General features: G+C 39.8%; 1 protein-coding gene across 1 annotated transcript in view; it reads right to left on the bottom strand.

Moving 5' to 3' along the window:
- The window catches only part of LOC109929782 (sentrin-specific protease 6-like), a 71,528-nt gene that overhangs the window by 33,957 nt on the left and 20,316 nt on the right, over positions 1–17,255 (bottom strand). The window contains exon 2 of the mRNA XM_048600954.1: positions 5,874–5,973. Coding sequence (XP_048456911.1) covers positions 5,874–5,973 — 100 coding nt within the window. The remainder of the gene's footprint in view (positions 1–5,873; positions 5,974–17,255) is intronic.

Genomic DNA, 17,255 nt, shown 5'->3' with positions numbered 1-17,255 from the left:
GGCGCGCGAAGGAGGAAGGGAGAGGCGAGGCAGGGGGGGGGGGGGAGGGGAGGGGAAAGGGGGAGGGGGGGGGGGAGGGGGGGGAGGGAGAGGGAGAGGGAGAGGGAGAGAGAGGGAGAGAGAGGGAGAGAGAGAGAAAATTGTTCTGAAGAAAGTTATATCAGACTCAAAACACTAACTGTTTCTTCCTCTGTAGACGCTGCCAGACTTGCTTAATTTCTCCAGTATTTTGTATTTTATTTATTTTATATGCAGCATTTTTCTTTTATTTGAAACAATTTATTTCTTGGACATTGTATCATGGTGGACCTATGAATTATTTCTGGATCATGAAACAAGATTAAATAGCCTTCTTCCTAGAAATAGTGTACCGTGATCTTAAAATTGATTTCAGATCTTGGTAACAATTCATCTAGAAGCACTTAGTATTTCCATAAAAAAAATTTACATTAAAATAAATTTCAGGACAGTTAGTCAAAATACATTTGATTGTTTGGTTCTATATCCTACAAACTGCTACTGCATCTGAACAGGCAATTCAGCATAACTAGTCAGTTATTATCTCTCACACAAGCAGGTAGTCTTGTTCGTAGCCATCTCCTTTTGAAGCTCCAGCCTCTAAATATTACAACTTTAATTATTTTTAACCAAGATATGCTACACCACCTTTATCAACATTGCACTGCTTCTTACGTTTTTAGATGTTTCATGTTTTATTAATATCGATTTGAAGTTTCAATTAAACTTCAGAATTGTGTCAAAATTTTGAAACAACTGCAATTTAAAAAACACTTCTAGCCATGTCAAAACTCTTGACGGACTTAGCAAACAGTCATGATCCCAGAGCAGAATGGGACACAGCCACCTAATTTCAATTATTCTTAGAAGCTGCCTTCAACTCTGACACTATTTTCTCTCTGCTAAGCAGTTCTTAACCCAATTTTCTAGGACTCCCAAATTCCAAATCTCTTCTCCAATGTCATTCAGACTCTCCTTTATCGCACTCTTTGACAACCTTTTTTGTTCTTTCCCCTCTCCCAACCTCCGAGGCTACTTTAAAATTGTTGAATCTACTTTGACAAAAAAATAATTAATCCAAAACATTAATTCTCTCTCTCCATTGATGCTGACTGACCTGTTGACTGTATTTCCAACATTTTCATATTTTATATCTTGGATGGTGAACATCCGCAGCATTTTAGTTTTGCAACCCATTTGAGGTACCTACGCTCGTTTTTGTTCAAATGATTCCATAAATCTCCCTATCTAAAGAATAATAAGGAATGCTGGATCTTTGAGAATATACCCTTCAAAAATTCTGAACATAAATGTGTAGCATGAAGCATAAAGCCTGAAGCTTTGGGTCAATCTATAAGGAGTCCTGAAATATATGACAGCCAGGCAATGTTACCCTCCCTCTCATCCCCACCTCCTTGACCTGACACAACCTGCCCATCTCCTCTCCCACCTCACTGACTAGTTCCCACCACTCCCTACCTGCACTCATCCATCTCCATCCTATCTACCTTCCCCAGCTGCATCCCTCCTCTATTTATTTCTGAGCTCCCTTCTTCCCCCTCCCCCATTTCTGAAGGAGGGTCCAGACCCAAAATGTCAACTTTCCTGCTCCTCTGATGCTGCCTGGCTTGCTGCATTCCTCCAGCTCCACACTGCGTTATTATAAACTTGTCCTTTTGTTCAGCATTTTATTTGCCACCTGTTCAAAGTTTTATAGGTTGAGTTTCCACTCAAACACTAAGTCATTAGAGGCTTATAAAATCACGAGGGGCATGGATAGAGTGAATAACTATTTTTCCTAGGGTGTGGGAGTCCAAAACTAGAGTGCCGAGGTTTAAGGTCCCTTTTAAACCTTTCTCCTCTCACCCTAAACCTGTGCCCTCCAATTTTGGACTCACCCACGCTGGGGAAAAGACCTTGGCTATTCAACCTATCCATGCCCCTCATGATTTTATAAACTTTTTTTTTTTTTTTTTTAAAAAAAATCAGGTCACCCCTCAGCCTCCGATGATCCAGGGAAAATAACCCCAAGCCTGTTCAGTCTCTCCCTATGAGCCATGTTGGTTTATCCATCTGTTAGAAACTTTCCTCCTTACTTGGATATATTTTTGCTCAGTCATGAATTACCTCCCTAAACATCTGTCATTGCTTGCTAATCTATTCATCCAGTTCACTTTATAGTTAACTCTATCCTCATTTCATTGCAATTTCCTTCATTTAAGTTAAACACAGCTGTTTGACCTAATTTTTCACTCAAAATGAGAATTAAATTCCATAATATTATGACCACTACTTCCCATTTATTAAACCTGCCTCAATACCCATATCAGATCCCAAATAGCCTGCTCTCAGTTGGTTCCATGACAATGCTCCAGGAAACTATCCTTAATGCACACTATGAATTAGTTGTCATAGCTACCCTTTCCAATTTGATTAACCCAATCAACAAGATTAAAATCACCTGTAACTATCTCTCTTCAATATTAATGGAGTTAAGTCTGAATCAGAAAGATCAATGGAAAACTGTAGCAAAATTGCTTGTAGCTGGATTGCACAAATCACTTCATCTAAATTTATACTGATATCATGGGATAGGCACGAAAAGGAGCCAACAAACCAAAATCTCCCAAAACTCTGGCGTAATGGAAATAAATGGCATTTCTTACTAACAAAATTCAGCTTTCAACTTGATATTTAAAAAGTGACAAAGATATGAAAAACTAAATTAGCTAAAACTTAACCTTCTCTTGGAAAATAAGGCAGGGCAAGTGACTGAAGTGTTAGTAAGGAAACACTTTGGGACTAGTGATCATAATTATTTTAGGTCAGAAGTCTCACGACACGAGGTTATAGTCCAACAGGTTTATTTGAAATCACTGCTCCTTTGTCAGGTGAAGTCAACCTGATGAAGGAGCAGTGATCAGAAAGCTTGCAATTTCAAATTAAGCTGTTGAACTCTAACCGGTTGTCGTGTGACTGCTGACTTTGTCCATCCCAGTTTATCACCGGCACCTCCACATAATTCTATTAGTTTTAAGATAGTTATGGAAAAAGATAAGATTTCCATAAAAGTTAACATCCTCAATTGAAGCAAGGCAAATTTTAATGGTACGAGACAAGAACTTTCAGAAGTTGATTGGAGTAGACTGCAGGTAGACAGACGACTGACAAGTGGGAGGCTTTCAAAGAAGTGTGATGATGAGCATTCACAGGCATTATGTTCCTGTTAGAGTGAAGGGTAAGACTGGCAAGAGTAGGGAACAATGGATGAATAAAAATAGAGGTTCTAGTCAAGAATAAGAAGAATCAATATTGAATATAGACAACTGGGATCAAATAAATCTTGTGGTTGGCTGGCTCGCCTAGTTGGTTCATTGTTTTTCCACAGATGTTTCATTACCCTGCTGGGTAACATCATCAGTGCTATATCCAATGAAGCGCTGTTGTGTTTTCCCACCTGTTATTTGAACTCTGGAGTCCATTGAGCTGAATTACCTCACTCCTGGTTTTCCTTCGCAGTACAGTGTATATGGGGTCGAGCTCTACATGTTTGTTGATGGCTTTCTTTGTGGAGTACCTAGTCAACAAACACAGAGCTCAACCCCATATACACAACGGGAAAACACAACAGCACTGCACTAGAGGCTGCACTGACAATGTTACCCAGCAGGGTAATGAAACGCCTGTGGAAAAACAAACCAGCTCGGCAAGCCAACCAACCACAACCTGAACTACAAATCTGCTCTAAAACATCAAATGAATCTCTTGTAGAGTGTAAAGAGTGTAGGGGCCTTCTTCAGAGGGAAATCAGGAAGGCAGAGAAGATGAGATAGTCTTGGCAGATAAGGTTAAGGATAATCAAAAGAGATGGTATAAGAGTAAAAGAACAAGAGTGAGAATGGGGCCCCTTAAAGATCAACAAAGTCGTCTATGTGTTGAACCTCAAGGTGATGGAGAGATACTAAAAGAATATTTTGCATCAGTTTTTAACTGTGGAGAAAGAAACAGAAGCTAGAGAACTCAGGGAAATCAATATTGATGTTTGTAAACAGTTCACATTACAGTAGTAGTAGTGCTGGAGGTCTTAGATAAATCTCTGGGATCCGATCAAGTGTACCCTAGGACGTTGTTGGAAGTTAGGGAAGAAATTGCAGGGCCCCTAGCAGAAATATGGGTATCATCTATAACCATGGGTGAGCTGCCAGACGACTGGAGGGTGGATAGTGTTGTGCCTTTATTTAATGGCAGTTGCAAGGAAAAGCCTGGGAACTATAGACCTGCGAGCTTGATGTTGGTGGTGGGCAAGTTGGAGGTAATTCTGAAGGATAGGATTTACATGCGCTTGGAAAGGCAAGAACTGATAAGGGTAGTCAACATGGTTTTGTGCAAAGGAAGTCATGTCTCACAAACTTGATTGAGTTTTTTGAGGAAGTAGCCAAAAATATTGATGAGGACAGAGCAGTAGACATTGTTTACATGGACTTCAGTAAAGCCTTTGACAAGATTCCACATGGTTGATGAAATAACTGCAAAGGCTGGTATCCCATCACCAGGTCACCCTTTATTTACATGTGCAAAGTATATGGGCTCTGACTAGCCAGCTCAGAGCCAGTGCTTAGAATAAGGAAACTCTCTGAATCTCCTGTTTATATCAGCCAGCCAGGGCTCCCCGATTGGGGGTTGTTAACCTGGGCCAATCAAGGAATTTAGTCAATGCAATCGCCCTAGCCCTCATTCCCATCACTATAGTAGACTAATTAATAAAGTTAGATCTCATGGGATTCAGGAAGGGCTTGCCAACTGGAAATAAAATTGACTCGAAGGTAGAAGACAGATGATGGTGGTGGCAGAAGGTTATTTTTTGGAATGGAGGCCCGAGACCAGTGGTGTTGGACAGGGGTCGGTACTGGGTCCATTTTTGTTTGTCTTCTATATAAAAAATTTGGACAACAGTATAGGAGGCATGGTTAGTAAGTTTGAGGATGACACCAAAATTGGTGGCATAGTGGACAGTGAAGAAGGTTATCTAAGATTACAAAGAGACCTGGATCAATGGGCTGAGGAGTAGCAGATAGAGCTTAATGTGGATGAATTAATGGTAGGGCACTGTAGAACAGAGATATCTAGGAGTTCAGGTACATAATTCTTTGACGTTTGCATCACATATAGATAGGGTGGTGATCAAGAAGGCATTTAGCATGCCTGCCTTTGCTGCTCAGGCCTTTGAGTATTGGAGTTAGGATGTCATGTTGAGGTTTTTACAGGATGTAGACGAGGCATCTTCTGGAGTGCATTTCTGATCGCTTTACCAGATTTACCAGGCTGTTGCTGGGAATGGAGTGCTTGAGTTACAAAAATAGGCTGGATAGGCTGGGACATTTTTCATTGGAGCATCTGAAGTTGAGGGGTGACCTTCTAGAGGTTAATAAAATCATGAGGGGCATAGATAAAGTGAATAGCGGGGGTCTGTTCTCTAGGGTGAGGGTGTTCAAAACTAGGGAGCATATCTTTAAGGAGAGAGAAGAAAGCTTTAAAAAGGACATGGGTGGGGGGGGAACTTTTTTTTTAAAAGCAGAGTGTGGTACGTGTGTGGAATGAACTGTCAGACAAAGTGCGGATTCAGGTACAGTTACAACATTTAAAACGACATTTGGGCAAGTATATGAATAGGGAAGATTTGGAGGGATATGGGCTAAACACAGGCATGTGGGATTAATTTAGTTTGGGAACATGGTCAGTGTGGACTAGTTGGACCAAAGGGTCTGTTTCCATGCTGTATGACTCAAACTCGTTTTCATACAAGATTACACATAAACCAGAAACCATTTGTTTGTAATTTGAACAATCCTCCTTACTTCTTCTCTGTATTCACAGGATAGTCTTCTTTCTTTATCTCTTCACAGCTCCACTTACTTTTAAAGCCACAATCACTCTGAGCTGTTGATCTATCCAGCGCTGCAACAAAACCAGAAAGAATTCAGACGGAAAATGGACAACCAGCTATTTCCTTTCTCTTCAATACCCAAGGTTGCTTAGCTAGAAAACATTAATCTGCAACATTAAATTTAGTTGTTAATAGGTATGGAAATGTTCACTATTAGACCACAAGATATAGGAGCAGAATTAGATCATTCGGCTCATTGGGTCTGCTCCACCATTCAATCATGGCTGGTATATTTGTCAACCTCAATTTCCTGCCTTCTTCCTGTAATCTTTGATCCCCTACTAATCAAGGGCTATCTCTATCTTAAACACACTCAATGACATCTTCCACAGCCTTCTGTGGCAACGAGTCCCACAGATTCGCCACCCTCTGGTTGAAGAAATTCCTCCTTGCCTCAGTTCTAAAGGGTTGTCCCTTCACTCTGAGGCTGCGCCCTCAGGTCCTAGCTTCTCCTAGGAGTGGAAACATTTCTGCATCCATTCTATCCTGTCCTCTCTAAGCTTAAAAGTTCAGCATTTCTACTGGCCAGTTCCCATACTCCATTTGCACTTCTGATTTGATCTATCCATGCCCAAGTTTAACCTAGCCCTCTCCTATATTCTCTTTAAATTCCCACAACTGCCCCACAAAACCTTGCCATCAGAAGAGTTGGCAGTCACAATCAAGTTTACCACATTCACCATCAACTAACTCTTTTCCTCGCCACAAAATTGTCAGCTCCATCAACAACTCAACAGTAACCACTCCTTGGGATAAGGCAAGAAAAGTGGAGTTGAGGATTATCAGATCAGCCAAGATCTCACTTAAAGTCAGAATGAACTCAATGGGCTGAAAGGCCTATTTCTGCTCCTACTTATGGTCTAAAATACTGCAGATGCTATAAATTTGACATATAAAATCCGAAGTGCTGGGGAAACTCACCAATTAAACTTTCAATCTCTTCCAGGTATGCTCTTCTCTGCAACAGAATTTACATTTTAGTCTTCTGGCTTGCCAACTTAGTGCAAGAGCTGCTGAGTTTCTCCATCCCTTTGATTTTATTTCAACAGTAACTATGCTTTGACTCTTACTACTTTGGCTCTCAAGCTTGTTATTTCTCTAAAAGCACCACTAACATTTGAAACCTTAAAAGTTAATAGCCATAAGCTGGACGATGCATGTTCACTGAATGACTCCCACAATTCCCTATGGCACCAAAAAACAGTTTCTGATTTGACTACCTCAAGCATCCCTTCTCCCTTCTTGGTTGTCAATCACAGAATCTAGAAGCATAAGTGGCAGCTGTTCAGCAAGTCATGTTTTTAAAAGTCCTTTGCAAAAGCTGAGCAATTTAATCCTCCCCAATACATTTTCTCCAAGCCCTGCAAATTAGTCCTAAGTGCAAATTCCAGAGCAGATTGAAAATTTCTATGGAATCTGCTTCCTGTTGTCATTGATGTAACAGATTCGAGATCTCAACAATCCTTTGTGTGAAGGAATTTCCTTTCACACCCAATTGAATTCATTCGAAATTATCCTAAATCCATGACTTGCAGCTTAATCTTGCATGCCAGACAAAACAGTATATTTTACCAACACCACCAACTCGCCCCAATTTTCTGTAATTTTACAGGTCTTCTCTGAAAAGAAGAAATCTCGGATACTAGAATATCTTCACAAAACTGAAAATCTCCCAAGTGGAGTGTCATTCTACAACACATCCTCAAAGCCTTCAAATCCACTCTGAAGCGAGTAATTTTGTAAATAATACAGCTGAGGTCAAATCAGAGATTTTAAGTGTTTAACCATACTTTCCTGTCTTTTACATATCAATGTACAATATAAAGCTTCTTACCTGCCATGGAAGCTGCATTATTTTGACAAGACATAGTATGGCTTTGTCCTTCAGGGGAGAGGGATAGCAGCTGGGCTGTCAAAGGCTCTAGCACAGCAGGCCATCAGAGTAACATTAGAACCAAGCAGATTACCACAAGTGAAAACCAAACTGAACAAAACTCCTCTGGTTTGAATAAACTGATTCACGCTTGTGTGATGCCCACATGCTCGTTGCTGAGTAAATCTGACAGTACACTATGATGTATACAAATACACTTACGAATAAATCACAAAATATAATGCTTCACCGTATGATTGAGGATGAGAAATCAATGCCAAATGGAGTTTTAGAAATTTGCCATTTGACTGTTTCCAAACTTCAGAAAGGTTTGTCAAAAACCAAAAAAAAAACTTTACTGATGGTTACTTTGACCAGGAACTGCAGTTCAACCTTCAGCAGCTTCCTAGCCAGCATTTTTTCCCCCAAAAGTCAAAACTGACAGCCAATGAGGGGATACCAGAACTTCCAGTTAGACTGAAATTATAATTTAAAATGTTACGGATGCCAGCCTCAAACAAGGCTTTTTTTTTAAAAAAGAAAAAGATTGCAGTGAAATAGTTAATTAATTAACAACCAGACAAAACTGGATTCTTATTAAGCAAATGAACTGAGCTAGCTCATGTTGACAGCTGATGTAAGTAGCCAACTTACTGCAGCTTAGCACTAGATGTAGCTTCCAACAGAGTGCAGAGTTGAACATCTCAAGGATGTTAAGTGGAGGAAGGAGAGAGATATTTGATTGTATTTGTCTAAACAAAGAAGCTGATTGCTAAGTAGGGCTGGTGAGTATTCCCAGTCTTTAAAGCAAAAATAAAAAATATTTGCCTTTAATATCTCTAGTTGTTTTTCTCTCAAAGTTGGGTTGCAACATAGAAGATTGATACTCATTAAAAGAAAAATACAGAGAGCAGGATATTGGAGGATCAATTGATAAATTATATTCAATATGATGGATATGGCAGGTAGGTACTGCATTGCTGCTGCTGCAAAGTGGCGGGGGGGGGGGGGGGGGGGGGGGTCAAGCAAAGGAATGTCGCAGTATTATGAAACAACTATTTGGGTAATAGGCTATTTGTGGGTAATGATATCATAATGGGACAGGAAGACCGTGTAGAAACATTTTCAAACAAAAGCAAATAGGATCATGGGGAAAAGACAGTAAAAAAGACAAAATTAACAGCATTTTACTTAAATGCACATATAACCATATCAAAATAAACGAATAATGGTATAAACAGGTTACAGAGTATGATCTTGTAGCCACAGAGACATGGTTACAAGGAAATCAAAGCAGAGAACTAAATATTCAGGGGCGTGTGGTGTTTCAAAAGGACAGGCAGAAAGAAAAAGGTGGTGATGGGGTCGCTTTGTAAGTACAGGAAATAATAAGTACAATAGCCAGAAACGACCCCCATCAGGAGATGTAGAATGCATATGGAGGAGATAAGAACTAACAAAAGGGAAAGATGACGCTGATGTATTGTCTATAGATACACTAACAGTAGCTAATCTGTAGGTCAGCGAATAAATCAGAGCATGTTAAAAAGGTAGCACATCAATCATGGGTGACTTTAACCATCATGCTCAGCAGAAGTATATTCCAGTGATAAGGAAGAACTGTAGGAAAAGAAATAGACTGACTGAAAAGAAATGGCTGACTAAGGAAATAAAGAGAAGTATCAGATTAAAAAAAAAACATACAAAAATTAGTGGGAAACTAGTAGACTGGGAAATCTTTAAAGGCCAACAGAAAGCCACAAAAAAGTTATAAAGAAAAGTAAGATATATTTTGAGCTAGCTTACTCTCATAATCTAAGAACAGGCAGCAAAAGTTTCTATAAATATGTAAATCGTAAAAGGTGTGGCGAACATTGGTCCTTTAGAGGATGAGAAGGCCAATTTAATAACTAGGAATGAGGAAATAGCCGAGGCATTGAACAGTTATTTTGTGTCAGTCTTCACAGTGGAAGACACAAATAACATGCCCAAAACTGATGGCAAGAAGGTTATAGCAGGTGAGGACCTAGAAACTATTATCACTAAGGAGGCAGTGCTGGGCAAGCTAATGGGGCTAAAGGTAGACAAGTCTCCTGGCCCGGATGAAATGCATCCCAGGGTTAAAAAAGAGGTGATAGGGGAAAATTGCAAATGCAGTAGTAATTATTTACCAAAATTCACTGGACTCTGGGGTGGTTCCTGCAGATCGGAAAACAGCCAATGCGACGCCACGGTTTAAAAAAGGAAGTAGACAAAAAGCAGGTAACTATAGGCCAGTTAACAACTTTGGTAGTGAGGAAAATGCTTGAATCTATCATTAAGCAAGAAGTAGCAAGACATCTGGATATAAATTGTCCCATCAGGAACACCCAGCATGGGTTCATGAAGGGTAGGTCATGTTTAACTAATTTGGTGGAATTCTTTGAGGACATTTACGTGGACAATGGGGAACCTGTGGATGTGGTGTATCTGGATTTCCAGAAGGCATTTGACAAGGTGGCACACCAAAGGCTGCTACGCAAGATAAAGATGCACGGTATTACAGGTAATGTATTGGCATGGAGAGAGGATTGGTTGACTAGTAGAAAGCGAAGAGTACGGGTAAATGGGTGTTTTACTGGTTGGCGGTCAGTAGCTAGTGGTGTGCCTCAGGGATCAGTGTTGGAACCGCAATTGTTTACAATTTACAAAGATGATTTAGAGTTGGGGACTAAGTGTGGTGTGTCAAAATTTGCAAATGACACTAAGATGAGTGGTACAGCAAAGTGTGCAGAGGGATATAGATAGTCTAAGTGAGTGGGCAAAGGTCTGGCAGATGGAGTACAATGTTGATAAGTGCGAGGTCATCCATTTTGGTAGGAATAACAGCAAAATGGACAATGTTTTAAATAGTAAAAAAAATTGTAGCATGCTGCTGCGCAGAGGGACCTGGCTGTCCTTGTGCATGAATCGCTAAAAGTAGGATTGCAGGTGCAGCAGGTGATTAAAAAGGCAAATGGAATTTTGTCTGCCGTTGCTAGAGGGATAGAATTTAAAAACATGGAGGCTATGCTGCAGCTATATAGGGTCCTGGTGAGGCCACACCTGGAGTACTGTGTGCGGTTTTGGTCTCCTTACTTGAGAAGGGATATACTAGCACTGGAGGGGGAGCAGAGGAGATTCACTCGGTTGATTCCAGAGTTGAGAGGGTTGGATTATGAGGAGAAACTGAGTAGACTGGGATTATACTCATTGAATTCAGAAGAATGAGGGGAGATCTTTATAGAAACACAAGATTATGAAGGGAATAGATAAGGTGGAGGCAGGGAGGTCGTTTCTACTAGCAGGTGAAACTAGGACTAGAGGGCATAGCCTCAAACTAAAGGGAAGCAGATGTAGGACTGAGGTCAGGAGGAACTTCTTCATCCAAAGGGTTGTGAATCTGTGGAATTCCCTGCCCAGTGAAGCGGTTGAAGCTACCTTGCTGAATGTGTTTAAGGCAAGGCTAGATAAATTTTTGAACAGTAAAAGAATTAAAGGTTATGGTGTACGGGCGGGTAAGTGGAGCTGAGTCTCAAAAAGATCAGCCATGATCTTATTAAATGTCGGGGCAGGCTCGAGGGGCCGGATGGCCTACTCCTGCTCCTAGTTCTTATGTAGATTGAGAGATTCAAATTAGCAAAGCCATTTTGGTAGCCACAAGGAAGAATTCATATTGTACATTCAGGACAGTTTCCTAAATAAATGTGTTATTGTGGATTCAAACCAGGGATTGGGCCAGTTTGAATCTGGTAATGTGTAATGAGACTGGTATAATAAATTATCTCAGGGTAATATATCCCCTAGGATAGAGTGACCATAACATGGTAGGATTTAGCATAACATTCAAGAGTGAAAATCTTAGGTTGGAAGCAATTATGCTAAAACTAAATCAGGGTAATTACAAAGGAATGGAGGAAGAATTGGCTGGAGTAGACTGGGAAAGAAGGTCAGCACAGATGACAAATTAACAATGAAAGATATTTATTTCGTTCATGACTCTGCAAAGGTACATCCCAGTGAGAATGATGGGTGCCAACATGGGTAAAGTAGTGAGGACCTGCAGTGGGAGTTGAGAGAGAGAGAGTTAGATAGTAGATTAAAGAAAAAGGCTATTAAAAAGTTTTAAATTCTAGATAATTCCAGTGCCATGCACACTCTCCATTTTGATAATAAGTGGTCATTCTATTCCTCCAAAACAGATTACCTCACATTAATCTTATCTGCCAAATTTTGGACCATTCACCTAATCTACCAATATCCTTTTGTTAATTTCTTATTTCTTCGTAACTTACTTTCCCACCTTTTAGTGGCATCTGCAAACTTGCCTATAGTATTTCCTATCCCGCATCCAAGTCATTGATTATAGATTGTAAAAAGTTAGGGCTCAAATACCAAACACTGTGGCACCACACTAGTTATGTCTTGCCAACGAGAAAGACCGTTATCCAGACTCTGCTTTCTATTGGTTAGCCAATCCTCTATCCAAGCTGATATACTAACCCCAACACCATGGACTCATCTTATTCATAGCCTTATGTGTAGGACCTTCTGCCAGTATAAAAATATTACATCATCTGGTTCCCCTTTGTCTTTACTGTTTCTCCTCAAAAGAATTTTAATAAGCTTGTCAGGAATGATTCCCCCTTCATGAAGCTATACTGTCTCTACTTCATAATATTATGCATTTCTAAATACTCTTGTTATTAGATCCTTGATAATAGGCTCCTTCTCCCCACCCGCCCCCGCCCAAAGACAGACGTTATACTCACTAGTTTATTAATTACCTGTTTGTACATTGGCAGTTTTTCAATCCTCTAGGAATTTTCCAAAATCTAGGATTTGAGATACTACTACAATACATCCACTGTCCGAGTAGCTATTCCCTTTAACATCCAAGGATGCAACCCATCAGCCATTAGCCCTATTTTCCGCAAGTACTTTTTTCTTTAATGAGTTATTGTACTTACTTCCTCCCCTTAATTATTCAGTATTTTTGGAAAGTTGTTAGTCTTCTACCAGCAAGATTGATGAACAGTGTTTGTTCATTTCTCAGTTCACCATTATTATTTTGCCAGCCTCAATCTCTAAAAGGCTTATGTTCACTTTTCCTTTTTATATATCTGAAGCAGCTCGATTTCTTTTTCGAATTAGTTTATTCCTTATCTAAAGTCATAGAATCCTACATCATAGAAACAGAACCTTTGGCCCACAACATATATGCTGACCAACAAATATCAAATTATACTAATCTCGTTTTTGTGTACTTGGTCCATAGCCTATGCCCTGGCATTTTAAGTACTCTTCCAGATGCTTCTTGTTGCAATGTTGCAATACTGTCTGCCTTCACCCTCTCGAGCAGCACATTCCATATTCTACAACCCTCTGCGTGTAAAAATTCTCTCGGATCTCCTCTAAACCATTGCTTCATCTTATACTGATGTCCTCTGGTCTTACACACACCTGTCTTGAGGAAGAGATTCTCACAGTCTACTTGGCTATACCTCTCAACTTTGTATATATCTTAAATCAGATCCCCATTCAGCCTCCAATGTGCCAAGGAAACTCAACCCAGACTATCTAGTCTTACCTTATAGCAGAGACACTTCATCCCAGGCAACATCCAGATGAATCTCCTCCACACCCTCTCCAATTACATCTTCCTGATACTGTGGCAACCAGAACTGCACACAGTATTTCATCTATCGCCTAATCAATGTTTTAAGTTGTAAAAAAACTTCCTTGCTCCTTCATTCTACAGCCCAGCTAATGAAGGCAAGCATCCCATATGCCTCCTTCACCATTGTGTCTACATGTGCTAGCACCTCCAGGGTTCTATGGATTTATACAAAGGTGCCTTTGTTCCTTAGTACTCCTAAGGGACCTACCATTCACTATGTATATTCTTCCCTAATTAGACCTCCCAAACTTCCCTCACACTTACCAGGAGCAAATTCCATTTGCCACTGCTCTGCTGAAATTACCAGCTGTTCAACATCAGACTGTAGTTTGAGATTATCCTCCTCAGTATTAACATGTGCAAACTTGCTAATTATACCTCTACATTCATATCCAAGTTGTAAATGTAAATAAACCGCACAGGTCCCAGCACCAAACCCTGTAATACACCAGTCACAGGCTTTGAATTACAAAAAACCCATCATCACTCTGTCTCCTATTCACAGAATCCCTATGGTGCAGAAAGAGGCCATTCGACCCACTGAATCTGGACCAATCCTCTGAACAGCATCCCAATGTACAATTTGGTAGGGCAATAAATGCTGGGCATGGAGTGACATCCTCGTTCTGTGAGTAAATAAGAAGTTTCTCTTCAAATGAACCCCAGCCCACTGGGCGCATCCCCAAGACTGTTTCTCTCTCGGCAGATGGTCTGACTTGCTGGGTTTTCCAGAATCTCTTGGTTTTTGTACTTTCTTACATCGTTCTTCTGTTTCAAGCTCATTGCACTAATGCCTGCAAATCGGACTGACCACAGGAGTCTAGAGGTAGTGACTGAACGCTATAGGGCTACACGTTTCATTATACCGCTACCAAATGTGGAGGCAAACAGCTGACACTGTTCAAGGTGGCAGCTCACCATCAGCTTTTCAAGAGCAATTAGGAATGGATAGCAAATGCTGGCTTTACCAGTGACATCAATATCCCATGAGAGAAGTAGTAAACAAAAGGTCAACTGCTGTTAACAAGTATTTAGTTCTAACTGCATCTGATAATGTTGCAAGGTGAAATGTTGATTGGATAAAGCCATTTAAAAAGCTTTTTTGAGAAGTCAGTAGGTACTAGCTGTGAAAAATGTATTCAGTACACTATTTTAAGTGCTGTCTTTGTAATCAAAGGCAATGGTAATGCAGAACTGTGACTGCCTCAGAACTGTGGACTGATTACGAACTGTATTGAGTACAAGAAAAATACTTCTGTAACAGGCAACAGGAAAGAGGAATAATCCACATGCATTACCAGATACCTACAAAGTAGCAGGGCTTATTCCCCAGTCATTGTTTTTAGCAATTGGAGAATACACAAATAGAAACACAAACTAGATAGTTATTTTCTTTTTATTCAGTAGACATCCCTGAGTATCAAAAATATTCGAGTAAGGACAAAAGAAATTATTCTTGTTTTGCATAATTTAAACTAATCTAATAAGTAAACATGGCTCAGTCTAACAGATTGCATTCTGCTTCCCTTGGATACCTTTGTTTTCCTTTTACTTTCTGAAAGAGTTGAAATCCAAACAAGAAAAGACGCAAGAAGATATGGATGATTAAAAAGCCATACTTTTTCAAGGGTGACTCCTTTGCACCTATAAACAGCATAGTGGCTTAAAAAAAAAGGGTGTAAACCAAATGATGGCAGATGGGAAGCAGCTTGAAAGGCCCCAGGATAGCACACAAGTAAAACAACCAAATATAAAGCCTAAAAACCAATCATAAAACATGTATGATTACAATGTCCGATTCATGGGCAGATTTCAGTCTCCAGCTCCCTGTAAATGGGATGTTTGTTACTTAATTGCAATTTTTAAAATATGAAAAACTAGAAAAATGTGACAGATTTAAAACTTTCCACGGCAATGGTAAATATTTGGAACAAATACAGCAGTAATTAATTAATTCAATTGCCTTCAAAAATTAAATTGAAATACATTTCCCATTTATATGCAAGACTTTTACACAAACATTTACTTACTTTTATATAATTTTCATAATTACTTTAAATTATGTACACAATAAAGTATGTTTGAAGAGGTGTCCTTGTTATAATGTTGCCCTTATTTTCATGTAGAAATTGTAGCAGCCAATTTTCCCCATTTGTGGGAGCTTGCTATGCTCAATCTGATATTAACCAGATAACCTTCCTTTGCAGTGTTGACTTGAGGGCCGAAGATTGGTCAGGACAGCAGGAATAACTCGGTTTGAAGTATAGTCTTTTATACCACCTGGGCAGGCAGACTGAGCCTCAGTTTAGAGATTTATGCTCAAAGATTTCCTAACCAAGGGTTTTAATGTTTCTTGAAATAAGTGCGTAGAATCATTTAACAAATACCGGTTGAAAATACCAGAATCTTAAGCTTTATCTGGAACTGAACACGATAAAGTCATGGAACGAGATGCCTAAAACATTTAAATCAGTATACTAAGACCCAAAATAAATCCACAAAATGCTGAAAACTTCAGAAGTTTGGTAGAATCTGTGGTGGAAGAGTAAATGTTTCAGTTCACAGTCCTTAATAATATTTCCAGCATCTGCAGTACTTTGCTCTTACATTAAAATCAAGGGTCTGATTAGAGTCACCCATGAATCTATTGATGAGAATCTTTAACATACAGTTCCAATGTGGCCAATTTTATTGACTATCAAGCAGTATGCATAATATGCATCTCATCTAACCACCTGCTCCGTAATCCCACAGGGCAAAAGAATAATTAAGGTGAAATTTGTCATCTATCTCCAGAATCATACTGTCTTGCAGAGCAGTATGAACAAGAGGAAGTTCATTAAGCCAACTTCTTACAAACCATAGAATATCTCACGACCTGCAGTCAACAGAAGGTTAACTGCTGGAAACAGGGCAGGGGGCTCTCTTGTGATGCAGTGGTAGTGTCCAGGAGGCCCAGGTTCAAGTCCCATCTGCTCCAGAGGTATGTAATAACATCTCTGAACAGATTGATTAGAAAATATCTAGAAAGAGCAGGATTAATCCCCTGTGGTACAGTGGTAGTGCCCATAACGCTGGGTTAGAAGGCCCATGTTCAAGCGTCACCTGTTCCAGAAATGTGTCATAACATGTCTGAATAGTCTAGCATAAAAGTAACTAGAAACACAGCAGGCCAGGTGCCCTAGGTTCAAGTTTCATTTACTCCAGATGTGTGTGTAATCACATCTCTGAACAGGTCAGTTAGAAAATATCTGATCAACATCTGCCAATAAAACAGTTCCTTAGAACTAGTGGTGAAAGGGATGGCAAGGAGCAGAAACATATGTTCCAATCATGGATATTTAATAGATTAAATGTCCTTTAATGGGCTTTAAAAATGCCATGTGATTGTATTATTTCACACAATTATTTTAATCTGTTTTCTTTCTCAGATGTTATCCTGTTCTCTTAAAAACCATCCTCAGCACTCACTTTTGAAAACAACCTTTGCCCCACCCCCCCACCATTGTCTTTATAAACTACCAGTTCACCTCAAAACTTCCCTTTCCACTCTAAAGCTTTGAGCATATTGCTTGTCGCCCCACAATTCTTAGAATTCTGTGTTTGAATCCCTCCAAATCAGGTTTTTCCTGTTGCCACAATTGCTAAACAACTCTCAGCAAAGTCATACATGACATCTTACATGACCATGCCAAAAAGTAAGCTAAGTTCATCTTGGCCTT

The sequence above is a fragment of the Rhincodon typus genome, chromosome 9 (assembly GCF_021869965.1).
Source record: "Rhincodon typus isolate 14 chromosome 9, sRhiTyp1.1, whole genome shotgun sequence".
Classification (NCBI taxonomy): domain Eukaryota; kingdom Metazoa; phylum Chordata; class Chondrichthyes; order Orectolobiformes; family Rhincodontidae; genus Rhincodon; species Rhincodon typus.
This window is presented reverse-complemented; position numbering and strand designations above follow the sequence as displayed.